This window comes from Pongo pygmaeus, chromosome 7 (assembly GCF_028885625.2).
Source record: "Pongo pygmaeus isolate AG05252 chromosome 7, NHGRI_mPonPyg2-v2.0_pri, whole genome shotgun sequence".
Classification (NCBI taxonomy): Eukaryota; Metazoa; Chordata; class Mammalia; order Primates; family Hominidae; genus Pongo; species Pongo pygmaeus.
This window is the reverse complement of record NC_072380.2, coordinates 133,276,602-133,304,032: the sequence shown is the minus strand read 5'-3', so window position 1 is coordinate 133,304,032 and position 27,431 is coordinate 133,276,602. Positions and strand designations below refer to the sequence as shown.

The 27,431-nt window shown below is 43.6% G+C and overlaps 1 protein-coding gene and 1 pseudogene across 1 annotated transcript in view; one reads left to right on the top strand and one right to left on the bottom strand.

Moving 5' to 3' along the window:
* The window catches only part of SNTB1 (syntrophin beta 1), a 289,632-nt gene that overhangs the window by 250,874 nt on the left and 11,327 nt on the right, over positions 1-27,431 (top strand). Inside the window, exon 6 of the mRNA XM_054497824.2 lies at positions 25,540-25,736. Within this exon, the coding sequence (XP_054353799.1) occupies positions 25,540-25,736 (197 nt within the window). The remainder of the gene's footprint in view (positions 1-25,539; positions 25,737-27,431) is intronic.
* Positions 11,778-12,454, bottom strand: LOC129042189 (glycine cleavage system H protein, mitochondrial-like; annotated as a pseudogene).

Here is a 27,431-nt window from a genome sequence, read left to right as displayed (position 1 = left end):
ATTAGCCGGGTGTGGTGGCACACATCTGTGGTTCCCAGCTGCTCAGGAGGCTAAGGCAGGAGAATCACTAGAGCCTGGAAGGCAGAGGTTGCAGTGAGCCGAGATCACGCCACTGCACTCCAGCCTGGGTGACAGAGTGGGACTCCGTCTCAAAAAAAAACAAAAACAAAAAACCTCAATAATCAGAATGTAAACATCCTTAACTGCACACAAAGACTCAGGCTGTGCCTTGGGGCCCATGAGAATTCGGCCCAATCGCTATTGCTTTCTGTACTTTGCATCCACAGTCCTCATCCGTGAACAACATTATCTTCAGATTCTGAGACATTCTCACAACAGAAACCAAAGAAAGATTAGACCACAGTCACTGGATTCCAGTTACTAAGAAGCAAAGTTGGACCCAAGCCTCTTGAAATGATTTTCAGAAACAAAAGTTGAAATAAGGTAGTTTCTGCAACTCTCAGGCAACATGCAAATAAAATTTACCCTAGTACATAGCCTTGTTCTCACAGTTTCTGGGCATTAGGAACAATGGGGGCTGCTTTTTCATTCATTCATTCATTCGTCAGTCAACATTTATAAATCATGTACTATGTGCCAGGAGTTATAATTGGGGCAAGGGGTAAAGAGGTGAAAAAAATTCAAACTTGTGAACCTAGCATGATCTGGAACAAAGTGTGTTGATGTGCAGGAACACATAAGGAACCGTTTGCAGTAAAGACAACAAAAAATGCCAAACTCTGCCTGGAGAGTGGTGGAGGACTCCTTGCAGTAGAAGTCATGTTGAATTGAAGCCTGAGGGAAAACTCACCAGAGGAACAAGGGAAGGGAGCCCAGAGAGGGGCGTGAGCACTCCAGACTTAGGGGAGATCCAAGCGCAGAGCTCATTCAGTGCTGCGTGGCCCAGTTAGAGCACCGCATACGGCCCTGGGGAATGAGGGGAAATGAATCAGATACTCACTAAGTACCCAGCACTTGACACAAGTTACCGCTTACAACTTGTGTATCCATTCTGCAAGGCCTCTATTAGTGTGCCTATTTTGCAGATTAGGTACCTGAGGCTCAGAAGAGTTCAGGAATCACCCCAGGTGGTGTAGCTTCTGATAGATGGAGGTGGGATTCCAGTTCTGGGACTGTGTGTCACTTGCACACCTGTGCCTTGGTACCACTGGGGGTTGGCACAGAGGTGAGAGGTGGGGAGGAAGACTTTTCACTAGTGTATCCTTTTGTACCTTTTGAAATTGGAACCATGGGGAACAGCAGGAGTCTTTGGGGATGATAAGAGTCATGGATGTGATCTGGGTAGATATTTTTATATTTGGTGTCAAATAACAAATGTCAAAGGAGTGACTGCTGAATCCAAACAATTTTGCAGTGATCCTGATTCCATTGTAAAGAAAAATAAATAAATAAAAATAAAACCAAATTTCCGTGAGGACACAAAGTACTTAGCTACAGGAAGAGATAAGTTGCTCCCCAGGACCCTCCCCTCTTTTGTTTTTTTCTCAGCTTTCCTATCCTGTAACCAGGTTTAGCACTGGGACTTCAACCCCCTGGTAAGACAAGAAGACTGAGAAAGGCTCTGCCTTCGGTCTGGTTCCTCAGAAGCAGAAAAGGCAACAAGGACTGAAGTGGCAGTGAGTTCTTAAGCAAATGCTCCCAGCAGAAGCCTGGAAGGGAGGTGGGGAAGGACAAAAAAAGAGAGGAGCCAAGGAGACTAGGATTTCAGGCAAAGTCTCAGCCTCAGCCTGATCTTACAGGGGTCTTGAGAGCTAGACTGCTTAGCATGGTAGCCACTAGCCAGATGTGGCTACTTAAAGTAATTAAATTTAAATGAAATTAAAAATTCAGATCCTCACCCTCCTTAGCCATATTTCAAGGGTCCAATAGCCACCTGTGGCTAGTGACTACCATTTCGAACAGCACAGATCTAGAACATTCCCATCACCACCAAAATTCTATCAGACAGCACTTCCCTAGAGCATGTAAATGACTCCTTCCAAGTTTGTCCCGACTCAGGCAAGTGACTGGACCTGTACATTCCTACAGCAGTCCATGGACAGCTGAGGCTGCCTGGAGAGAAGTCATCTTGCAGGCTCTTCAGGCTTCTGCACAAGCAGGAAAGTCCTAAGTGTGATTCCTTAAAAGCAAAGGCCCAGAAGGAGGGATGGATGTGCAGAAACAGTAAATGGGACCTGAAGAGGTTTGAGTGGAGCACTGAAAGTGTGTGCTACAGGTTCACAAGTGACAGGGGTGCCAGGTCTGAACTGACAGTAAAGCAGATGAATAGCCTAAACCCATAAGCCTGCATCCAATATGCAAACAGGAAATGGAAACCTCTTCAGTGCATCACTGTGATCATTTAGAATAGAAGATGCAGGCTGGGTGCAGTAGCTCACACCTGTAATCCTGGCACTTTGGGAGGCCGAGGTAGGCAGATCACCTGAAGTCAGGGGTTCGAGGCCAGCTGGCCAACATGGTGAAACCCCATCTCTACTAAAAATACAAAAATTAGCCAGGCATGGTGGTGGGTGCCTGTCATTCCAGCTACTCTGGAGGTTTTGGCATGAGAATCGCTTGAACCTGGGAGGCGGCATTGCAGTGAACCGAGATTGCGCCACTGCACTCCAGCCTGGGCAACAGAGCAAGACTCTATCTCAAAAACAAACAAACAAAACAGAAGATGTAGTAAAAAAAAAAAAAAAAAATCAGTGTCTACGATGCAACCATAAATGAGACCCAGTTGTAATAGTTGTCCCCTCAACTCACTGTCCCTCTCCCAAATTACCCAGCTTAACCACTGAACTGCAAGAGGAAATCTTATTCTGTATGGATATTAGCCCTGTGAGGAATGATACAATTAGGCCTGTAAGGATTGCCCTGGTCTCTGGCTGGTAGCCCATGAGGCAGAGTATGTCCAGGATCTTAGGTGGCACTGGCTATTCATTCTCACTCTATCCTCTCGAAGTAGTAGCTGAGCTTTTGCCTGCTCCTGGGCAGCAGCCTGGAAATGGCAGAGCTGGGAGTTTGCATCCTAGTCTTCCTTCCTCCAGAAGAGTGCTTAACCCCAGCCTCATCACCCCAGCTCCCTCTGTCAGAATCCCTATCTGTGAAACACACTCACTGGAATGCCATTGTCTCCAAAGCCAAAGGAAAATATACTTTGGTAAAATAGATTTTTAACTGACCTTTTGGCTTGAGCATTAGCTACCAGAGCATCAGTCCTGATCAACTTCTCTCCAAGACCCTGTGGATGTACCTAGAAAAAGACTTTTAGAAAGCAAACAATGGGAAAAAAATGACCCCTGCCTTCTCTGTGGGATGATGCCAGGGAGATGTAGCCCCTTTGCAGCTCCAGGCTGAGCTTCCCAATGAATTGCAGTAGGAGGCAGGGTCCACCCCAGCTGAAATAGAAACTCTTACCTCCTTGTGGATAAAGGTGGCTCTCTGAGGTGGGAAGCTGGGCTGATGCTGTTGGTTTCTGGCAGGTTGTGGGGGACAGTCCGTGCCAGAAGTGGTAGCATTCAAAGGGAAACAGAATCCTTCCATTGCAGAGGTTACCCCAGCACTTCCATTGACTGCTTTTTTAGCCACTTATTTAAGTTCAACAAGTGACTCTTTCATTTACTTCCGATGCATTCTATACAGCCATACACAGCACCGTATCCTTTATGTATGACCACATAGGTATGTAATCTGTCTAGTAGTATTATTTGTCTTTGTATATTTCTAAAGAAGAGGATCCATTCCTGTTTTTAAAAATTTATTTTAAAAATCTTGTATTGAGGTCTAATTTATAAATAGTAATATGCACAAATCATAAAGATGTGGTGTAATTTTTACTTACGGATATAGAGCTATGTTTTTAAAAAATTTATTATACTGTGTCTACTAACTAATCACCTTGGGTGATATTATCAAGAAGTCCATGGTAATATTATTTTCAAAATAGATCAAGCTGGGCTGAGCACTTTGGCTCATGCCTGTAATCCCAGCACTTTGGGAGGCTGAGCTGGGAGGATTGCTTGAGCCCAGAAGTTCAAGACTAGCCTGGGCAACATGGGGGATCTGTCTCTACAAAAAAATAAAAAACAATTAGCCATGCATGGTGGTGCACACCTGTAGTCCTAGTGACTTAAGAGGCTGAAGTGGGAGAATTGCTTGATCCCAGGAGATCAAGGTTGCAATGAGCTATGATGGCACCACTGTACTCCAGCACCTGGGTCCCGAGCAAGACCCTGTCTCTTTAAAAAAAAAAAAAAAAAAAAAAAAAAAAAAAAAAAAAAAAAGTAGATCAACCCTGTAATGAAGTAGTGGCTGGCCCTTATTTGGCATAGATCAAGGCTACGTGCTTTAGGTGGGTTCTATTAGGGTTTGCAAACCTAGCCCAATGAGAATTACCTGGCTGTTTATTAAGATTCAGGTCTTCAGAACCCTGCCTTAGATATTCTGGCTTAGGCTGGGGTTGTGGATCAGGAGAATGTGCTTTTAACAAACATCAGGAAAATGTTTCTCAGGGTTACCGCATTCAACCCTCACAACCCCATAAGGTTAAGGTTTTATTCCTATTTCACAGATCAGTTAACTGAGGAACTAAGTAGTTAAGTTACTTACCACAGTCATGCAACAGTAACAGTAAGAGATGGACCTGAGATTCTGTTTCTACCTTTTGATTCTTATCCACTATTCTATGCAGCTTCCTAAGAGCATGTCCTTATTTCCTAGAGTTTCCATGGCTCTTAGAATTGGCTGAGTGTATCATATATAAAATCATATTCTTTCCTGACAAATCATGCAACAGGTGGCCTCTTATTCCAGCTAACAATCAAGGGAATTGTTACCCCTAATCACGCAGAGTGAGGACAGAGTTGTGGATAGAATCAGAGACCTAGAGTTTCTGGCTTACCCAGCAGCGGGAGCACCATCTGGGACTGTTAAACAAGCAAATGTTCAACTCCACCCCAGACCAACTGAATCAGAAACTCTGGGGATGGGACCCGGTCCATCTTTGATTTTAACAAGCCTCCAGGTGTTTCTGACACAGGCTACAGTTTGAGAACTATTGATTTAGAAGATTGTGTGCTGCTGCCTCCCATCTTCTCAGGGGTTTGTGGTGTGTCCGAGTCCATTTGGGGATGCTATAACAAAATACCTTAGCCTGGCTAATTTATAAATAATAGAAATGTTCTCACAGTTCTGGAGACTGGGAAGTCCAACATCAAGGTGCCAGCAGATTTGCTGTCTGGTTAAGTCGTGTTCTCAGTTCCATAGATGGAGCCTGTTGCTGTGTTCTCACGTGGGTGGAAGGCCAAAAAGGGACTAACAGACTACCCAAGCCTCCCCAACCTTTTTTTTTTTTTTTTCTTTTGAGACAGAGTCTTGCTCTTGTCGCCCAGGCTAGAGTGCAATGGTGCGATCTCAGCTCACTGCATCCTCCACTTCCCGGGTTCAAGTGATTCTCCTGCCTCAGCCTCCCAAGTAGCTGGGACTACAGGCACCCAAGACCACACCTGGCTAATTTTTGTATTTTTAATAAAGACACTGGCTACTTTTTGTATTTAATAGGGACACCACAACCAGTCTCTATTTTGTATTTAATAGAGACACCGGCTAATTTTGTATTTAACAGAGACACCACACCTGGCTAATTTTTGTATTTTAATAGGCCACCATGTTGGCCAGGCTGGTCTCGAACTCCTGACCTCAAGTGATCCGCCTGCCTCAGCCACCCAAAGTGCTGGGATTACAGGCGTGAGCCACCACACCCGGCTCCCCAAGTCCTTTTATAAGGCACTAATCCTATCCGTGAGAGTGGGGCCTTCATGACCTAGTCACCTCCTTAAAGGGCCTACCTCTTAATACTTTTGCATTGGAGCTTCAGTTTCAACATGAATTTTGGGGGGACACAAACGTTCAAACCAGAGCATGGTGGGAGGGGCACTCCACAGCAATTACATGGTTCTTCTTCCCCTGTGCTTCTTCAGAAGCGCTGTTTGGCCACAAGCTGTGATGACCACCAATGGGTCAGTTCTAAGGCTGTCCTGGGTCCTGGCCCTCACAGAGTGATCAACAGCTCCTAAATGTGATGTGCTGCTGCCCTTCCTTTTCACTTAGATGACCTTCTAGCACTTTCACTGGTATTTTGTATTCTTTCCTAGCTTTATTTTCATGGCTGCATAGTGTCCATCACATGAATGCTCCAGAGCATGGGTTCTGGAAACTGACAACCTGGCTCCGAAATCCCAGCCTTGCTACTTACCAAGCCTTGGAGCTTTGGGCAAGTTTTGTCATCTCTTTTTGCCTCATGTCCTTCATCAGTAATATGTGCCCAATATCTATACCTGCCTAATAGGGTTGTTATAAGGATTACACTAGATCATGTAAACTGCTTAGAATAGTGCTTGACACATGGCAAGTGCTAAATAAATTTAGTATTTTCTAATTTGTTAACCCCTCTTCTGTTTTCGGGTTTATAAGTGCATTGGCTATATTTTTAAAACAACTCCATCACACTGAAAATTTGTAACCAACTAAAATTCACAGGTCATCATTATACCACCTGCTAAAAAAAAATTTTTTAAATCCATCCTGTTAGCAGAAACTAAAAAATTAAGAAATACGCCAACAAAATGTCTCCAAAAATATCTGCTTAATAAATGGAAGACCATTGGATTTGCTGGTAGAGAGAGAAAACAATGTTTCATCATATCAGATTTGACAGGCCTGGGTGCACACTGCAGTTTTGCCCAGGCAAGCCTCAGTTTATGACCACAAGCAAGTGACGTCTTCTCTCTGATCTGTTTCCACATCTAAAAAATAGAATCATAGGCTGGGCGCAGTGGCTCACACCTGTAATCCCAGCACTTTGGGAGGCCGAGGCGGGTGGATCACCTGAGGTCAGGAGTTTGAGACCAGCCTGACCAACATGGTGAAACCCCATCTCTACTAAAAAATACAAAAAAATTAGCCAGGCATGGAGGCTCACACCTGTAATCCCAGCTACTTGGGAGGCTGAGGCAGGAGAATCACCTGAACCTGGGAGACAGAGGTTGCAGTGAGCCGATATCATGCCATTGCACTCCAACCTGGGCAACAAGAGCAAAACTCTGTCTCAAAAAAAAAAAAGAATAGTAATATCTATTGCGGGGCAGTTATGAAAATTAAAATATGATGAATGTATTAACCATAACAAAATACTATAGACTGGGTGGCTTCAACAACAGATAATTATTTTCTCACAATTCTAGAGGCTGGAAGCCCCAGATTAGGTGCCAGCATGATCAGTTTCTGGTAAGGACCATCTTCCTGGGACTGCTGCCCTATTTTAATGTTCTCAAATGATCTGTATTTTGTGTGTGCATGGAGGGAGAATGCAAGCTCTCTATTGTCTCTTATCATTTTGAGGATGCTAATCCTATCATATCAGGGCCCCACATTTAGCTTTAACCAGCTCCTCTTAGGCCCTATCTCAAATACAGTCACCTTGGAGGTTAGGGCTTCAACACATTAATTGTGTGGAAAGAAGGGGCACAATGCCATTCATAGCAATGACCTATGTACAGTCTTCTTCTTCTTTTTTTGAGACAGAGTTTTGCTCTTGTTGCCCAGGTTGGAGTGCAATGGCATGATATTGGCTCACTGCAACCTCCGTCTCCCAGGTTCAGGTGATTCTCCTGCCTCAGCCTCCCAAGTAGCTGGGATTACAGGTGTGAGCCTCCATGCCTGGCTAATTTTTTTGTATTTTTAGTAGAGATGGGGTTTCACCATGTTGGTCAGGCTGGTCTCGAACTCCCAACCTCAAGTGATCCACCCGCCTTGGCCTCCCAAAGTGCTGAGATTACAGACGTGAGCCACCCCACCCGGCCAGCCTTATTTTTCATAAACACACGTAGTAGGGCCAGGTGACTGTCAGTCTCCTTCTCTTCCCTGTAGCACAGCTAGGGAGCTTCATTCAGTCTTTTCTCTAGCACAAAAGGGAATGGCCATGACTACAGCCAGTAAGAAACAGTTTTCTTCTGAATCAAGTTATTCCCTCAAAGAGTTCATAGTTGATGTGTTTCTTTGCTTGGATTTTTCTTTTTAGGCCCAGGCACATCTAATTTATATTTTTCAGGAGGATGAAAATTTGATTGTGTTTCATAGAAGTGGCACCAGAAATGCTCACAACATGTTCTTGGTGTCAACTGCCATGCAGAGATGTTTACGAGCAGTCATCTCTCCTCTTCCACTGCCAAACTTCAGTGGTGCCCCTATGAGTCCATTGGTGGTACAATTTATAGCAGTGTGCTCAGGAAGTTTGCAAACATGTTGTAATTTTAGCAATTCTCATTCCTCAGCTTTTTATGAGTCCTTGGGAGAACATTTTTTGCTTAGCCAAAGTTTATTTGATATTGCTGAACATTAAAAAAAAAAAAGGTATGCTCACTTGTATGGAGTAAGAGTGTTGGTTTTTTTGGTCACTGTCATCATAATTGGCAAATGAGATGGGTCTACAGAGAGTGAGGATTAAGGTCACATTATTTCTGGAGTTATAGAGGAGGTTTTACCCAGAAATTCTGCACACCCAGTCCCAGTGGCTGGTGGGAGTTTCGGGAACACAGAGCTTGTAAAAAGGGTGACACCGCTCTGAGCCCAGTTTATTGTCCCATGGGCCTGAGGGAAGGGTGTGGGGTTGCCTTGAAAGGGGAACTGAAGAACGTGCACTTCTCTACCCCCAGACGGCTTGGGAACCAGGCATGCTGAATATTTCTGCTAAACCTGATGGGTAATCCTTGCTGCCTAAGCAACTAACCCGTTTCTTTTTCTTTTTTTTTTTTTTTTTTTTTTTTTTTTTTTTTGAGCGGTAGCAAGGGTTATTGTGAAGAGCGAAAGAACAAAGCTTCCACAGCGTGGAAGGGTGGATGGGGACCCAACCAGGTTGCCCACAATTAACCCATTTCTAAGTGCGAAAAGTAGCAGCTGCCTCAGGCCAGCCAGCCTCAGAAATTTTAGGAATTCTTTTCACTAGAAAGTTTGGCCAATTGCATTTGTCAAACATTAAATTACAATCAGCCTGTGGTTTCCATGCTAACCCTGGGAGGCATCCTCACTGGTAGAGAATGTGGGGCATATTCTATGGGCTTGCCTGGGGCGGCTTGAAGAAATTTACATGCCCAATAATCTACATGCTGTCAAACTGAAAAGTGTAGGGTTTGTCTTCCACACCCAGCCAACCCATTTGTCCCCATATACCTAGTGATCTTCCAGTGTCTGGTCTCCGGTCCTCCCTCCTGCTAACCAGGAGCCCCTCAGGAGTTGTGGGTGCGATATAAGAAGAGTGAGGAGATCCATGGACTTTGAAATCAGACAAACCAGGTATTGAATCCTGAGACTTCTACTTGCAATGCGATCTTGGGCAAAATACCAGTCTCTCAGAATCAGAGTCTCCTCATCTGAACAAAGGGGGCGGGAGTATCTTCCATTTCATACAGTGATTGATAGGACTGATTGAGATAGCATGTGTAAATATTAAGCATATGACTGAGACATAAGTGATTGATAAATGTTAGCAATTGTTACAGATGAGAGAAAATAATTGAAATTAAAGTAAGTAATTTGACATATTTGACTCTGCATTTTATCTGGGAATCCTAGTGTCTTAAATCACAGTAATCGAGCTCTAAGGACTGAGGTTAATTAAATTGTTGGCTGTTTGGATGGGTTTGGGGAGGGTAGGATGGAGTTGGGAGACTGGAACTCCTTGGCACACACAACAGAGCTAGCTCTAAATGCTACTTGTAACAGCTCTACAGACAGGAGGCCTGCAGATGGCTTCCTCTTTGGGGCAGGAATGTTCATTTCATTAGAGAAACTTCATAGGCTCCTAATAAGTGGCCAACATAGTAGCCAGGGCTGATGGTAGGAGAATATCTGGAAGCAGTATGAAACAGAGGAAAAGCCGAGTGTTATAAGAGCTGATTGTTCAGGTTATTTGCTCATGGTTTCAATTTTCCATTAAAATAGGACTGATTTTAGTCATTACCATACATGGAGACATTCCTGAAGATCTTTTTATACTGTGTATTCTACACACACAATGGGACATATGTTGAACTAATTAAAGCACAGTTAGACAAGAGAATATATGAGTTAATTAAAAGATTCAAAAAATTATTTAAAAAGTATAGCTCCAAGAGTGCTAAATAATAAAAAAAAGTTAACTTCAAAGGAAAAATTTCCCAAGATGTTGGACTGTCATGACGTGAGAATATCCATCAGATTATAAGTCTTGTTTACCTCTGGAGAAGAGCAGCACAGGGATAAATTAAACCCATGGATGACCTGAAGTCTGCATTGTAATCTTTCCTTTCAAGTTTCTTTTTTTTCTTTTTTTTTTTTTTTTTTTTTGAGATGGAGTCTCACTCTGTCACCCAGGCTAGAGTGCAGTGGCGCAATCTCGGCTCACTCCAACCTCCGCCTCCTGGGTTCAAGCGATCCTCAGCCTCCTAAGTAGCTGGGATTACAGGCATGTGCTACCATGCCTGTCTAATTTTTGTATTTTAGTAGAGATGGGGTTTCACCATGTTGGTCAGGCTGGTCTTGAACTCCTGACCTCAAGTGATCCATTCATCTCAGCCTCCCAAAATGCTGGGATTACAGGCGTGAGCCACTGCACCCAGCCTCTTTCCCTTCCGTTTCCTTCCCCACCTATAGATGGTGAGCTGGAGCTTGGCCCTTTTTTTGTGTGATAGAAAGAGTATGGACTCTGTAGTCATATAGCCCTGGGTTCAAATTCTCGACACTAACTGTGGGATCCTAAGCAGTTATTTCACTGCATAGAACCATGGATTCCTTGTTTATAAAGTGCAGCTCATAATGCCACTTTCAAAGAAGCGTTGTGGAAATGAAACAAGATAATGCATCCACACAACCTTTCACCTGGTGAACATCCGCTTTTCTCTGTCCATAATACTACTGGCAGATGGCTGTGGCAGGTCACGAGGGCACAAAGAAAGGTATGGAGGACAGTCACTTGTCTCCAGAAATCTACCTGGATAATGCCACTGAATAGTAAGGAATTGACTCCAAGCTGTTTTGCTGCTTATTCACCTGTACTAAGTTGTTCATTTCTTATAGTCAATATCCCTCAATATCAAATTTCTGAGACATGGGACCTTGCCTTTCTTTCACCACCATATTCAGATTAAAGGAGTTTATTTATTTATTTATTATTTATTTATTTATTTTGAGACGAAGTCTCGCTCTGTCACCCAGGCTGGAGTGCAATGGCGCAATCTCGGCTCACCGCAACCTCTGCCTCCAGGGTTCAAGTGATTCTCCTACCTCAGCCTCCCGGTAGCTGAGATCACAGGTGCCTGCCACCAAGCCTAATTTTTTTTTTTTTTTTTTTGGTTAACGAAGAAGTATTTTATTATTTTGCTGCAAAGCTGTTGCTTCACTGTATAAAAATAGCACCAGCAAATGCAGTGTATTGCAAAATTAAGATAGTGGTGTTCCTCATCTGACACTGTACAAGCAACAAAAACCTCTTCACTTCCAGTTATTTCCAACGGAAAGATCATTAAGTATTTCATCCCAAATCCAGGTATGGATACATGCAAGTTACAATATTATATAAGGCTTAAGAATAACAATGTTATCTTTGAATTATGTAATTTTTATAACTAGTTTTTACCATGGATAATTTCATGAATTCTGAACACTAGAGCCTAGTCTAAAAATCATAGGATATTGTGAAAAAGACGCATATTATATTTATCTATAATCATTAGAAAGTTAAAGGGCATTTTCTTTCATTAGCAGTGTTAACAGTAGCTTTTTTTCCCCATCGGTAATGCTAAAAGTTGCTATTCTAAGTCTTCTATCCACCACTAATTTAAGACAACTCTGCTGGGTTGCGTTATTTCATACTAGTTTATTTAGGAGTTCCATTTTCACTCCTCAATAGATTTTATGTATTTCTCATATGCTTCTTCACTCATAAGTTCATCTAGTTCTGAAGGGTTACTCAGTGTCATCTTGATCAGCCAACCATCTTCATAACAAGATTTGTTTACAAGTCTTGGATTTTCTGCAAGAGCTTCATTAATTTCAATTACTTCTCCTGATAAAGGAGAATAGAGTTCACTAGCAGCTTTCACACTTTCCAAAGCACCAAACTCATCTTGTTTGTTCAATTTTGTCCCAACTTCAGGCAGACTACAGTAAACAACATCTCCCAAGGCTTCCTGTGCAAAATTGCTGATTCCCACTGTTCCAATGCCATTTTCTGTTGTTACCCATTCATGTTTCTCTGTGAATTTACGCACCGAGAGCAGAGCGGGTCCAGTGCGCAGCGTACGGACGGCGCCCACCCTCAGCTGCCAGGGCCTCGGCGGGCAGGGCGCGGCGGTGACGGGACCGCGCGTAGAGTGCAGAGCAGGGCCCGCATGCTCCGCACCACTCGCAGCGCCATGTTCGCAGGGGTGCAGGTGTCGCAGCGCTACGCCTCGGCCACCCGCGCCGGGAGGCGGGGCGGGGAGGGGCCTAGTTTTTGTATTTTTGGTAGAGACAGGGTTTCGCCATGTTGGCCAGGCTGGTCTCGAACTCCTGACCTCAGGTGACCTGCCTGCCTCGGCCTCCCAAAGTGCTGGGATTACACGCATGAGCCACCGCACCCGGCCCAGATGAAAGGTTAGAAAATATAAATGAGGCAATTGATTGGCTACTCCTAGCTGGGGGAAATGATGCAGGGAGTTAGAGCGTGTTCCTGGGAAACCCTTCTCACCTGACAATTTGGTACTTGTTAGTCATTCTTTGACCCTCATTTCTTTCCTGAAGGTTCTGCTGACTCCCAGGCTCCATTAGGGGTGGCCAGTGGATGAACGTATTTGAGATTGCCAGAACCATGTAAGGGATCTGGCCAGTTGCTTTTTTTTTTCTTTTTTTTTTGTGGCTTGCATTGTGGCATCTGCTGGGAGATGCTAATTACAGCAATTAAGTAAAATAAGGATGTAATATTGCTTAGCAACCCAGTTACCTAATATGTAATTTTACTAATTTGGCTGAATCTGTGTGCTATAACTGTTTGTGTTTTAATTAAGGATATTAATAATGTTTTTGTATGGAACATTTTATGCAACATTCTCTGATACTTCTCCAGAATTCAATTAATGCAAAAGCATTTCTTGAAAGACAGGTTTTTGGGGATTTTTTGTTTTGTTTTGTTCAAAACTAGTCAGGCTAAGGGGGCATATTTGAAGATCCAGAAACAATACGCAATCTGATACTTCAGTTGTCAGTGGAGAGAGAAACACTTGGCCTGATGTCCTGCAGGAATGAGTTCCCCAATGTCCTGGACAAAGATTTGACCCACAAGTGGTCCTATCATGTAGCCAGTTTGAGCCTCATGGAATTCATCACTTTGGGCATTTAAAGTAATTTAAAGACATTTTATAAATTATTTTTACCTTGCTTAGGGACCCATTTATGTACAAGTCTTCAAATTGGATCCATGCTGACCATGAATGTAAAATCTTAACAACTTTCACTTTTTCAAAAAAATAGGCAACTTCTATCTTCCAGACCAAAAGAAGGTAACTCTACCTCCCTAAACAACCAAGTTACTACTGAAAACACCAGTCACTAAAGATAGATTTAAAAGAAGCAGCAGGAAATGGATGTTAGGCTGTTCTCATAAAACATCTAATCTCAGCTACCTTTCAAGATCACTTTTTTTCAGGGCTGAATTAATCCGGAAATTAGCATGTAGTGGACATAAACCCAAGTTCTTTGGATTTAGCATTAGTTACTGCTTTGTTTGGTTGAAGGGCTGAGAGTGGGAGAGGAGTCATATAGTAGTCATTAATCACAAACTTCTTGGGAAATTGTTCTCTTTATATTCTAGCTATTCATTTAGTCATTCATTTAACAGATACTGAGTGCCTGCTATGTGCCTAGAACTGTTCTAGGTGCTAGGAATACAGCAGGGAATAATTAAATAAAAATTTCTACCCTGATCAAATTTATGTTCTAATGATAATAATGGCTATTACTATGTATTCTGTGCCAAGCACTGCTCCATGCAATATTCATTTATTAACTTATTTAATTTTCACAACACCACCATGAGGTGACGATATTATTATCCCCAGTTTGAAGTTGAGGAAGCTAAGGCATGGAGAGTTTAAGAAACTTGCCAAGGTCACATAATGAGTAGTAGAGCTGGGATTTGAATCTGGGTTTCTGAATTTCTGCTTCACCTCCTCCTACCTATGGCTTCATTCTGTTGCCCCTCTCTGATATTATACGGTCCTATTTATTTTTTCACTTATTCACACTCCTGGCTAATAGGAAATGTAAAATCTTTCTGGGATTTGTAGCTTTGCTTCCAACCATGGGAATGTGTTTCTGAATTTTGTAACTAATCAATTTTGTGAAGAACAAAGCATGTCCTTGGGTTTCTCAAGCAGTTTCAGATAATACTTAGAAACTGGGTGTGAATTGCAGCTTCAAACCCCGTCCCAGGGTGTCAGTATTTTCTTCTGGCTGGGTAAGAAAGTTATCTTCTCTTGGGAGACAGCATTTTCTTGATTACTATAGCTTAGTTCTTGCCACATATAAGAGACAGATGGTCATATTTTTAAGGATACACACATAGCTTAAAATGTAAAATAACTGAAATATAAATAATAGCTATTTCAGAGTCCCCCTGAGACTGCAGATCAAGACAGATCTTTGGGAAGAATCTTGGAAGGAATGTAAAAAGGCCGTTCCTGGCAGAATGGGAAAAAGCCAGGCAGACAGATTTTAGCCTTACCTTTTCAAATGTCCGAATGATGATTTATGAAATCTTAATGTCCAGCTGACATTTACTTGGAATTAGTTCCCAAAATCTGGCTACAGTAATGTGTTTCCAAGTATGATCTACAAATAAAGAGCACATTAGGAGGCCATTTCACTGGCCCTGAATGTCAGACTATTTCAGAATTGTGTTGTGTTGTGTGTTTGTATGTGTATACTTTCCTTTGCAAAACTGAATTCACACGTTAAAAACCTTTTGAAAAACATGTATTCATGCAGTTACCCAGCCAACATTTATTGAACACCTACCATGTGCTAGATTCCAGGGAGTTAAAGAGAGAGGAGACCAGGCTCCTACCCTGAAAGAGAGCAAGGTCTAGTAAGAGAGATCAGGTGGTGATCATGAAACAGTAAGGTAAATGGATTGATAATGATGTGTGGGAATCCAGAGGAGGGATGCCTATCTCCAGAAAGAGATCAAAGAGGAGATCAGATGGCAAATGGTCTTGAACTCCAGTAGATCACTTTGCTGTCAACAGAAGTTTGTTTTCCCCAACATCTATCTTCTTCCCAGGAGCTGTCAACTTTGATACATAAGCAACAATCCCTACAGAGTAAGCACCCAAGAACCTCTGTTGGCTGCTAGCTTAGGCAACCTCAGAGTTGCTGGAAGGGCACTTACTTCACCTTGGCTTCCAAGAAGCAAGACATCTGCTCCAAGTATGGTTTTCTCGCCTAGATTAGCCAAGGTCCAGAGATGGCTTTGACGAAAACATGGGCTTTTGAGGGGAGAATACTCTAACATCCCTGGGGAAGTCAATATCTAACCCATGCTTGAACACTTCCACAGATAGTGCAAACATTTATGCTTACTCTTCCCTCTTTTCCATTCCTCACACAAAATCTTCTCTTTTCCAGACAAACTCATGTTGTCTTTGGCATTGTTAGGAAACCTTTCCATATATAGACCCTCAATTTCCAATCTAAATGACTATTTCTTTTGAATACTGTTTTGACTCCCAGTATAAACTTCCTCTCCTTTGCAGTGGACATGGCCCTTTGGGGATCCTGGTGTTACTTAACTTAGAACTCAAGTATTGGGTTCTTAAGATCTTAAAGGCCTTATGCAATATGGTTGTAGCTTATCTGGAGTCTAAAATGCCTGTGAGCCATCGGAGTGGAGATGATCAGTAAGCAGGCTGTTAGATAGACAGTATCCAACATTATATATCCAATATTATTTATTGGCTGGGAGATGGTAATATGCCAATGCAAATTAATCTCAAGAGAAAGATTTCACAGAGCATTTATAAATTGAATTATTCCCCTACTTTTCTCTATTTCTTTCTGGAGGCGCTACTCCTATTGCCCTGCTGGCTCACATAACAAAAGAAAAAGGATCTTAATCTTATCTTGTCCGATGGCCTTGACTCATCCTTGCAATGCCATAATATGTACAGCAATCAGCTGTCTGTTCAGTCACTATAAGGTAGTATAGTGATGAATGTCCACATTCCTATGTTTCATCCCCAACTTATTATTGTTGATAATCAGAAGCAATTCGTTGGGAATGATATAAAGAATAAGTGAAATCTATTATTTCCAACACCTTGATAGGGATGAAATAACAAATATGTTGATAAACGTGAGATTCCTTCTTCGTCTTTGTGCCATAATCACTGATTTCCATTTTTAAAGAATTGCTTTTCCTGAAAGTTCAGATTCCCTCTCTGGAGGAAGATCTTTATAATGATCGGGTTGCTCCAGTGAGGAGGAATAATTCTCCACCCATCCACTCTACCTGGCTCATATTCTTTGCTTGTCATCTGCCAGAAGCTGGTTCCGACTCTCTTCCATAATCCAGCAATGAGTCTCCCCAAAACTGGAGCTCAACTTGGAGTAAAGAGGCCATGGGAATTAGGAGGGGAGACAGTATTTCTCCTTTTAAACTGTGTCTCCTTGAGGCTTAATCCATGCCTGTTCTGTTCACACTGTACCTAGACTTGAGTTTGTATAGAGTAGGTGCTTATTAGTCTACTAGAGGGGCCATAACAAAATACCACAGACTGGGTGGCGCCAACAACAGACATTTAGTTTTCACAGTTCTGGAGGCTGGAAGTCCAAGATCACGGTGCTGTCAGGATTGGTTTCTGGTGAGGACTGTCTTCCTGGCTTGCGGATGGCTGCCCTCTTTCTGTGTCCTCACATGGTCTTTCCTCTGTGAGTGCACGGGAGGGGGAGAGATTTTTGGCTTCTCTTCCTCTTATAAGAACACGGTTCCATTGGATTAATGCCCCACTCTTAGGACCCCCTCACTTAACCTTTATCACCTCTTTGTAAGTCCTATTGCTATAGGGGTTAAGAAGGAATTATTTAGGCAGATAGCAAGGGTATGGGAGTCCTCAGTAAGCCTGTTCTTTTTAATGAAAAGCAGCCCCAAATCATTTTCTAACAAACAGCAGCCTGTAAGTTGAACTGCAGACATAAACAAGCAAGCTGGGAGCTTTCAGGGCTGAATGCCGGCAGGAACTACAGACTAGACATTTTCAAGATGGCGGCTTCATCTTCCCTTCTCTGCCAGCCACGTGTACAGCAAGAAGCAGACAAGATGGCACAGATCAACTGGAAAGTCCATTTGCATAAGAAGATTAGGGTAGGGCAAGCAGCCCTTCCCTGTACTATGTAAAAGTCATACCTGATGGAACCAATCTGTGAGTCCTGCCTAAATCAGACACCGCCTTCTCAAACTGGACTGTAAAATTCAGCGCATTGGCTGCCAGCCGGTCCTTTCTGCTCGGAGACCCCTTTCTCTATAGAGGAAGCTGTTTCCCTTTCTCTTCTACCTATTAAACCTCCACTCCTAAACTCCTAGTGTATGTCCGTGTTCTAAATTTTCCTGGCGCGGTACAACCCCGGATATTCCTGGCGGGGATATACCCCGGACAAGGTAGCCACTTCACCGTTTCCAATTACTGAGATATTGGGCTTCAACATATGAATCTTATGAGGACACAATTCAGTCCAAAACAGTGCTCCATAAATATTTGATGAGTATATCACTTGGTGAATGAAGAAATCTTTATTGATTGATTGACTGAATGAATGAAAGAATTAGTGAGTGATTTTTGGTGTTCTTTTGTAAGGAAGGGAGAAAGGATTTGAACAAAGCCAGAAGCTTCTCTGTAACCTCTGAGAGTACCCCTGAGTCCAAAAAGATCCTATACCTTCAACTGGCAGGTCTCAGCATCTCTGCTATCTCCTTTGCTGGAGGCCAGTGTGTCAGTGTAAGGGATTAACGAGGCCACAGGTGTAGGTTTCATCCCACGTGTATCAGTTAACTTTATTCTGAGAAGGGCTACGCCATAGCTATAGCCTGCGGGCATTGGGTGTTAGACTCGAAACACTTCTAATATTAAGCAATGAAATAAATGTGAGTTTCTCATGCATTTAAGAAAGATGAATAAAAACAAGTAAAATAATTATTTACCCAATTTTTGGTGATTCAGTGACAGCAGTCGTAGTGGTGGTGGTGAGAGGTGACAGCGTGCTGGCAGTCCTCACAGCCCTCGCTCGCTCTTGGCGCCTCTTCTGCCTGGGCTCCCACTTTGGCGGCACTTGAGGAGCCCTTCAGCCCACCGCTGCACTGTGGGAGCCCCCTTCTGGGCTCGCCAAGGCCAGAGACGGCTTCCTCAGCTTTCAGGGAGGTGTGGAGGGAGAGGCGCGAGCGGGAACCGGGGCTGCGCGCGGCGCTTGCGGGCCAGCTGGAGTTCCGGGTGGGCGTGGGCTTGGCGGGCCCCGCCCTCGGAGCAGCCGGGCAATGAGGGACTTAGCACCCGGGCCAGCGGCTGCGGAGGGTGTGCTGGGTCCCCCAGCAGTGCCAGCCCACCGGCGCTGCACTTGATTTCTCGCCGGGCTTAGCTGCCTTCCCGCGGGGCAGGCCTCGGGACTGCAGCCCGCCATGCCTGGAGCCTTCCCCCGCCTCCATGGGCTCCTGTGCAGCCCGAGCCTCCTGGAAGAGCACCGCCCCCTGCTCCACGGCGCCCAGTCCCATCGACCACCCAAGGGCTGAAGAGTGTGAGCGCATGGCGCGGGACTGGCAGGCAGCTTCACCTGCAGCCCCTGTGCGGGATCCACTGGGTAAAGCCAGCTGGGCTCCTGAGTCTGGTGGGGAGGTAGAGAACCTTTATGTCTAGCTCAGGGATTGTAAATACACCAATCAGCACTCTGTATCTAGTGCAAGGTTTGTAAACAGACCAATCAGCACCCTGTGTTTAGCTCAGGGTTTGTGAGTGCACCAATCGACACTCTGTATCTAGCTGCTCTGGTGGGGCCTTGGAGAACCTTTATGTCTAGCTCAGGGATTGTAAACACACCAGCACTCTGTATCTAGCTCAAGGTTTGTAAACACACCAATCAGCACCCTGTGTTTAGCTCAGGGTTTGTGAGTGCACCAATGGACACTGTATCTAACTGCTCTGGTGGGGCCTTGGAGAACCTTTGTGTCCATACTCTGTATCTAACTAATCCAATGGGGACGTGGAGAACCTTTGTATCTAGCTCAGGGATTGTAAAGGCACCAGTCAGCGCCCTGTCAAAACAGACCACTGGGCTCTACCAATCAGCAGGATGTGGGTGGGGCCAGATAAGAGAATAAAAGCAGGCTGCCCCAGCCAGCAGTGGCAACCTGCTCGGGTCACTTTCCACAGTGTGGAAGCTTTATTCTTTCGCTCTTTGCAATAAATCTTGCTACTGCTCACTCTTTGGGTCCATGCTGCTTTTATGAGCTGTAACACTCACCGAGAAGGTCTGCAGCTTCACTCCTGAAGCCAGGGAGACCATGAGCCCAGCGGGAGGAACGAACAACTCCAGACGCGCTGCCTTAAGAGCTGCAACACTTACGGGGAAGGTCTGCAGCTTCACTCCTGAGCCAGAGAGACCACGAACCCACCAGAAGGAAGAAACTCCGCACACATCCGAACATCAGAAGGAACAAACGCCAGACATGCCACCTTAAGAGCTGTAACACTCACCGCGAAGGTCCGTGGCTTCATTCTTGAAGTCAATGAGAGCAAGAACCCTCCAATTCCTGACACAGTGGTTTCATTAAATAATTAATGTTTGCCCAGTGAAAACTGTAAGGAGCACCCCCCGCCCACCATGCAGGTCAAAACCAATCACAAATGAGGCAGGCTCCCTGAGCGCTTTCAACCAGCACTCATTGTCCTACATCTGCATGATTACTGTAGATGTCATGATTTTTTTATACTAATTTGTATGCATTTCTTCACTCATTTTCCAACTCACGTATTCCAGTTCAGAGTCAAGGGTGGCCCAACGAAGCTCAGGGCCCAAAGCGGGAACCAACCCTGGACAGACTCTTACACCCACATTCACACTCACCCCAGGACCATGTAGACACGCCGTGTCACTGAACGGGAACATCTTTGGGATGCAGGAGGAAACTGGAGATCCCAGAGAAAACCCAGGCACTTATGGGGAGAATGTGCCAACTCCACACAGGCAGTGAACCTCCCCGGGAATGGATTTCTTTTCTCACTGATGTTATAATAAAATGATGTTGAATGGAATGAAAATATTTAAGGACCTGATGTATATGTTTCTCATGGAATTTTTTTTTTTTTTTTTTTTTTTTTTTTTTTTTTTTTTTTTTGACATGGAGTCTCGCTGTGTTACCCAGGCTGGAGTCCAGTGGCGCAATCTCAACTCACTGCACCCTCTGCCTCCCGGGTTCAAGCGATTCTCCTGCCTCAGCCTCCCGAGTAGCTGGGACTACAGGCACATGCCACCACAACTGGCTAAGTTTTATATTTTTAGTAGAGACGGGGTTTCACCATATTAGTCAGGCTGGTCTCAAACTCCTAACTTCACGTGACCACCCGCCTCATCCTCCCAAAGTGCTGAGATTACACGCTTGAGCCACCCTGTCCAGCCTCTTAGAGAAAATTTTAAGAATTTTTTAAAAAGAAGAAATAAAATCAGCCATAAAATTGCTCTACATTTTAATGGTTTTGTTTTCAAGCTTTTCTTTAACATCCTTGAGTTACATTTACAGAGCTTTTCCATAATATAGATGCATTTTCCCACATTTACACATAGTACTTATAATTTCAAGGTGTGTAATACTGCATCCAGAGGACATGCACACACATGGATACAGCAGATAGCTGATGTATTTCACTTGAGTTTTATCTGGGAAAAGTATCCTTTTATTACAGCATACCCACTAGGTAGTGAAAAGACAGTTTGCTTTATCTCAGAGTTTACATACAGTACTGTACTTTTCATTAAGCCAGTATTGGCATATCCAAAAGGACACATAATTCAACATGTCTGCTGTTCCTCAGATTGCAAATCAAGGCTCTTTAATATAAATATTAGAGAATTTACACTTGGTTAGTTGAAAAATCAATTTTCCTCTTCTCTCTTTGTATTAATCAATGAGAATTTTATGATGAGATGAATAATACAGAACACCAACAGTCCTTCCTGTAAAACAGGAGTCCCCAAGACCCAGGGCATGGACCTGTAGTGGTCTGTGGCCTGTTAGGAATGGGACTGCACAGCAGGAGGTGAGCAGCTAGCAAGCAAAGCTTCATCTGTATTTACAGTGCTCCCCATTGCTCGCATTACCGCCTGAGTTCTGCCTCCTGTCAGATCAGCAGCAGCGTTAGATTCTCCCAAGAGTTCTAACTCTATTGCTCCTTATGAGAATCTAATGCCTGATGATCTGTCACTGTCTCCCATCACCCCCAGATGGGACCATCTAGTTGCAGTAAAACAAGTGCAGGGCTCCCACTGATTCTACATTATGGTGAGTTGTATAATTATTTCATTATATATTACAATGTAATAATAATAGCAATAAAGTGTACAATAAATGTAATGCATTTGAATCATCCCAAAACCATCCCCCCCTCCATCTCCCACCAATCCCCAATTCCCCACCTCATCCTGAAAGGTGGGGGAAACCAGTCCCTGGTGCCAAAAAGATTGGCACTGCTGCTCTGAAAGCTTCCTTTGGCCAAGTGCAGCGGCTCGTGCCTGTAATCCCAGCACTTTGGGAGGCCAAGGCAGGCAGGAGTTCAAGCCCAGCCTGGCCAACATGGCAAAACCCCATCTCTACTAAAAATGCAAAAATTAGCAGGGTGTGGTGGTGCACACCTGTAATCCCAGTTACTCGGGAGGCTGAGACAGAGAATCGCTTGAACCCAGGAGGTGGAGGTTGCAGTGAGCTGAGATTACACCACTGCACTCCAGCCTGGGTGACAGAGCAAGACTCCGTCTAAATAAATAAATAAAAGCCTCCTTCATTATTACTTCTCGAACACACTGGACTTCCCCATCAAGCTCTCCCTGTTCAGGGTATTGGTCAGCTTGGTTCCAGGTTTTCTTAGACCTCGTTCCTTTCTCTTAGTAATTCCATTCCTCATACCCTGAGCTACCAAATGTGGATTTTCTAACAAATTGCATTTTCCCAGTTATTATTTACTTCAATTTTATAGTCTCTCTGGAGAAAAAATAAATATTGGTAGGAAATTCACAGAAACTCCTAGGATTCTCCATGAGAGTGGCATATCTTTTTCTCACTTTGCTTCTGCCTCTACAATATATTTATGCTGGCTCTGGATCGTGACGGAGTTGATGTCCTCTGGATGGAAATTTAGGGTATGGAAAATGAGAGCATGTTAGGCCAGGGAAGGAAGAAGGGAACCAGTTTTTATTGAATGCTGACTATAATGTACTAAATACTGAACAAAGTGCTCTGTATATTTTACTATATTTAATCCTAATCCTATGGGGTAGGTATTATATTTTTAAAATGAGGAAACTAAGGGTAGGGGTAAGAATGGAGCACAAACCATATGCTAGTTTCTGTGATAGGTGCAGAGCATTGGTTATTTAATCTTCACAACACAACCTTACTTTTTTTTTTTTTTTTTTTTTTTTTTTTTTTTTGAGATGCAGTCTCACTCTGTCGCTCAGGCTGGAGTGCAGTGGTGCGATCTTGGCTCACTGCAACCTCTGCCTCCCGGGTTCAAGCGATTCTCCTGCCTCAGCCTCCCAAGTAACTGGGATTACAGGCACATGCCACCATGCCCAGCTAATTTTTTGCATTTTTAGTACAGATAGGGTTTCACTGTGTTAGCCAGGATGGTCACGACCTTACTTTTTAAGAAGTAGTGATTCTTAAAAAGTTTAACAAATGTCAGACAAAATGGGTTCTAATACAGCTTTGTATGCCTCCCAAACCATGTCCTTTTTCAGTTTAACATGCAGCCTGCCAGCTATGCTCAACTGATACAGATGTTAAAATTTTAAAAAGGCAGGGCGAGCTATTTAATTTCTGGATTCAGAGTACAGAGTGCTCACCATTACACCATGGCACCTCACATGAGCTATTTAATTTCTTTCTTTTTTATTTTTTTGAGATGGAGTCTCACTGTGTCATCCAGTCTGGAGTGCAGTGGCACAATCTTGGCTCACTGCAACCTCCACCTCCCAGGTTCAAGCAGTTTTCTGCCTCAGCCTCTCAAGTAGCTGGGATTACAGGTGCATGCCACCATGTCCAGATAATTTTTGTATTTTTAGTAGAGACAGGGTTTCACCATCTTGGCCAGGCTGGTCTTGAACTCCTGACTTCGTGATACATCCACCTCGGCCTCCCAAAGTGCTGGAATTACAGGAGTGAGCCACCGTGCCTGGCCGAGCTATTTAATTTCTTAAAGCAATTAAAGTTTAAACACTTTCAAGTCTAAAAACTCTTTTTTGAAACACAAACACTTTTGAGCAAGTGAGAAAACACAATATACATTCTTGCTCCTTGTAGATACCTTTTCTTAATGAATTTTCACCTTACCCTCAATCCGTTTAAAGCCTATGCTAGGCTTCAGAGAAATGTTTTCTGTTTTCTTTAGCCTTACTTGCATTTGAATCCTCTAGCAGCTTCTCAGTGACTCTTACTCACTTATTACAAAATGCCCTCCTCCCTCCTGAATGAATTGGGCTTAATCTCTACATGTTAAATAACCGTGTGTAGGCACCCATGCCAGCAGTCATTTCCCTTCACAGTGTCCTAGACTCTACCCTCAATAAGATTCACGGAACTTCCATATCTTTTTTTTTTTTTTTTAAAGACAGAGTCTCACACTGTTGCCCAGGCTGGAGTGCAGTGGCGCAATCTCAGCTCACTGCAATCTCTGCCTCCCAGATTCAGGCCATTCTCCTGCTTCAGCCTCCCAAGTAGCTGGGACTACAGGTGCATGCCACCATGCCGGGCTAATTTTTGTATTTTTAGTAGTGACGGGGTTTCCCCATGTTGGCCAGGCTGGTCTCAAACTCCTGACATCAGGTGATCTGCCCGCCTCAGCCTCCCAAAGTGCTGGGATTACAGGTGTGAGGCACCATGCCTGGCCTTCCATATCTTTAATGACTCTTCCAACCTAAAGGCTTTTCAAATACCCTTTTTCTTCGAGTTGGCATTGCAAACCGCCCCTCTTGCCTCATTTTAACTTTGTAAGTAAAAGAAAGCTCCTCCAAGTTATACAACAAGCTTGTTGCCAGAAATTCAACAGGTAATAATATGCTTTATTCTACTGATAATTTTGTTCCTACAGTATTTAGGTTTATAAAAGAACATAAGCTTTTGTATTTCCTCTGTGCAATTTTTATCTAGGGGTAACAAGCCTTTTGCCTAAGAAAATAACTCGTATCCACCATGTGGTTAGACACCTGGCATTTCTCTAGCAAATTGTAAAGTGTTGCTTTCTGGATTAAAAGATAAGATTGAAAATGCAAATACCCTAGCGAGAAGTCACATTTACTAAATTAGACTTATGCTACCCTGCAAATGGTTGATATAAAAGTCTCTCCCAAAAGGAGATTGAGATATCGAGGAGTAGGAGAGACATGAAAGATCCCAGTGTTTAAAAGCAATGAATGAGAAGTAGGACCTAGCCCCTGCTCTGAAGGTGGCCCTCAGAGCACTTTGATTCTTCCTCTTTCAAGTCTGGTCTTTCAGAAAATATTTACTATGGAAGTCACATTTTATGCTGAGTGTAAGTTCGAAAGTCAGTGTGAAAATCTTGTGTGGTAAAAATCTCTCTTGAAAATCTCCCCTAAAGTGCAGTTCCATACCACTTCTCGAGAAGTCCAGCATTGCCAGTTCTTCCTTGAGCTTTATCAGATACACCACTGGCTATTGCTTCAACTGAGTTCCAGCTTGTTTGTTTGCATTTAGGGGCTATGTGCATGAAAAATTCCATACCCAGAAGTACATTCAATGCAGCCAGATGTTCAAACTACAAGAGACACAGGGGAATGAAGCCTAACCCAGGAAATAATAGATTCTCAGTCTTATTTCATGCTTGTGCTGGGACATATAGATGCTCAGGAAAGGAATACTGGAGAGAATTGTACACAGTATTTAAATTCTTTTCTCCGTCACATTTATTTATTTATTTTTCTTATAGTTGAATTTGCACAAATTAAAGTCATGTTATTGAACTTCCTTGCATATTCATCCAGATGCCCAGATCTTGGGTGCTATCTTAACCTCACGCTACCATTGGATAGGAGATAGCAGATGAGCAGGGTATAGTGGAGCCCTTTGATTCCAGACCAGAAAAATGAGAGCAGATCACCAATTTGGGTCTTATACAAGGTGATATGCCAGGTGAAGAAACTAGTCTCCATTTTGATTATCTCTCTCTCTCTGTCATTCTCTCTCTCTCTCTCCAGGCTGGTCCATTCAGGTCCGGGGAAGGGATCACCCCAGGCTGGTGTGGATCTGTCCTTTGCAACACGAACTGGTACCAGGCAAGGGATTGAAACACATCTCTTCAGAGCAGAGACCAGCAGGGACCTCTCCCACTGGACAAGGAGCATAGTACAGGGTTGCCACAATTCTGCTGAACTCATTGCTGAAATCACCACTGGTGAGTACTGCAGTGGGCTACCAAGGACATACTGTTATGGGAAGATGAACCCTCTACTCCACTGGGGCATTAAAGTAGTTTTCATCACTGGCCTCTGGGGATAGTTAAAATTCTAGAAGCAAATTTAAATTCTTCTAAATTAAGGAGGTCTATACCCTACTAAACTGTAACCTAAGGCTTTGATTATAAAAAGACTTATCCTACCTTCATTCAAGAAAAGTTGGTAAGTTGGATAGTCAGTTACAGATTTCCTACCTGTAACCTCTGGGTGGCTTCCTGAAGGAATGAACTTTGAGACATGAATGAGTAGTGTTCTTGGTTACAAACAACAGAAACTGATTCTGAGTACTCTATCACAGAATAAAATTATTGGAAATATATTAGGCAGTTAATAGGATTGATCAGAAAACAGGTGTGTGAGTCTGTTTGGCCTGCTATAAAGAAATGCCTGAGGCTGGGTAATTTATAAAGAAAAGAGGTTTACTTTGGCTCCCAGTTCTGCAGACTGTACAGGAAGCATGGTCCTGGCATCTGCTTCTGGTGAGGGCCTCAGGAAGCTTCCAATCACGATGGAAGGCAAATGGGAACTGGCATATCACATGGCAATCGGAGAAGGGAGAGAGATAGAGAGGAGAGGAAAGTGCCGCACTGTTTTAAACAACCGGGTCTCTGGTGAATTCAAAGCAAGGGCTCACTCATTACTGAAAGGAGGAGGGAACCAAACTATTCATGAAAGATCCGCCCCCAAGACCCAAACACCTTCCACCAAGCCCCACCTCCATACTGAGGATTACATTTCAACATGAGATTTGGAGGGGATAAAACATCCAAACTATATCAACTAGAGACCCAGGGCAGTAAAAAAGAGCAGGAGCCAAAGGCATCGAGGTGGGGCTAAGCAGAGCAAAGGGACAGTTCCGGGAAGAGTGACCGGTGCCCCTGCCCTGGTGTGAATGAAGAGGCAGAGGCAGAATGGAAGTGCTGAGTGAGCACAGGCCACATTGACACAGAGCTCTTAGAAAGGGCAAGTCAGTGGTAGAAATGGGAGATGTGTGCAGAAGGAAGAACCCTTCTGTAGTACGGTATGTATTAAGGACCTGTTATATGCCAGTCATTTAATGTGTCAGTAGTTTCATACTTTGAAAAACAAAGTTTTGTGGGTTTTTTTGTTTGTTTGTTTGTTTTTTTTGAGACAGTGTTTTGCTCTTGTCACCTGGGCTGGAGTACAATGGCGTGATCTCACCGCAACCTCCACCTCCCGGGTTCAAGCGATTCTCCTGCCTCAGCCTCCTGAGTAGCTGGAATTACAGGCACCTGCCACCATGCCCAGCTAATTTTTGTATTTTCTAGTAGAGATGGGGTTTCACCATGTTGGCCAGGCTGGTCTCGAACTCCTGACTTCAAGTGATCTACCTGCCTTGACTTCCCGAAGTTCTGGGATTACAGGCATGGGCCACCGCACCCATCCTGAAAAACAAACTTTTTATGCATCCTGAAATCAATTAATTGATTCAGGCAAGACCAACATTTTAAAAATGAAATAAAGTAGAATAGAAAAATGGGTGTAAATACTATTTTATAGTTTTGAAGAACTTTTTATTGTGCTGTGTGTGTGCACCCATGTTTGTCACAATACTTAGCCTATCTCATCCAATCCTTCCATTTCCCTTGTCAACCTGACAAATCAGGAAGCAA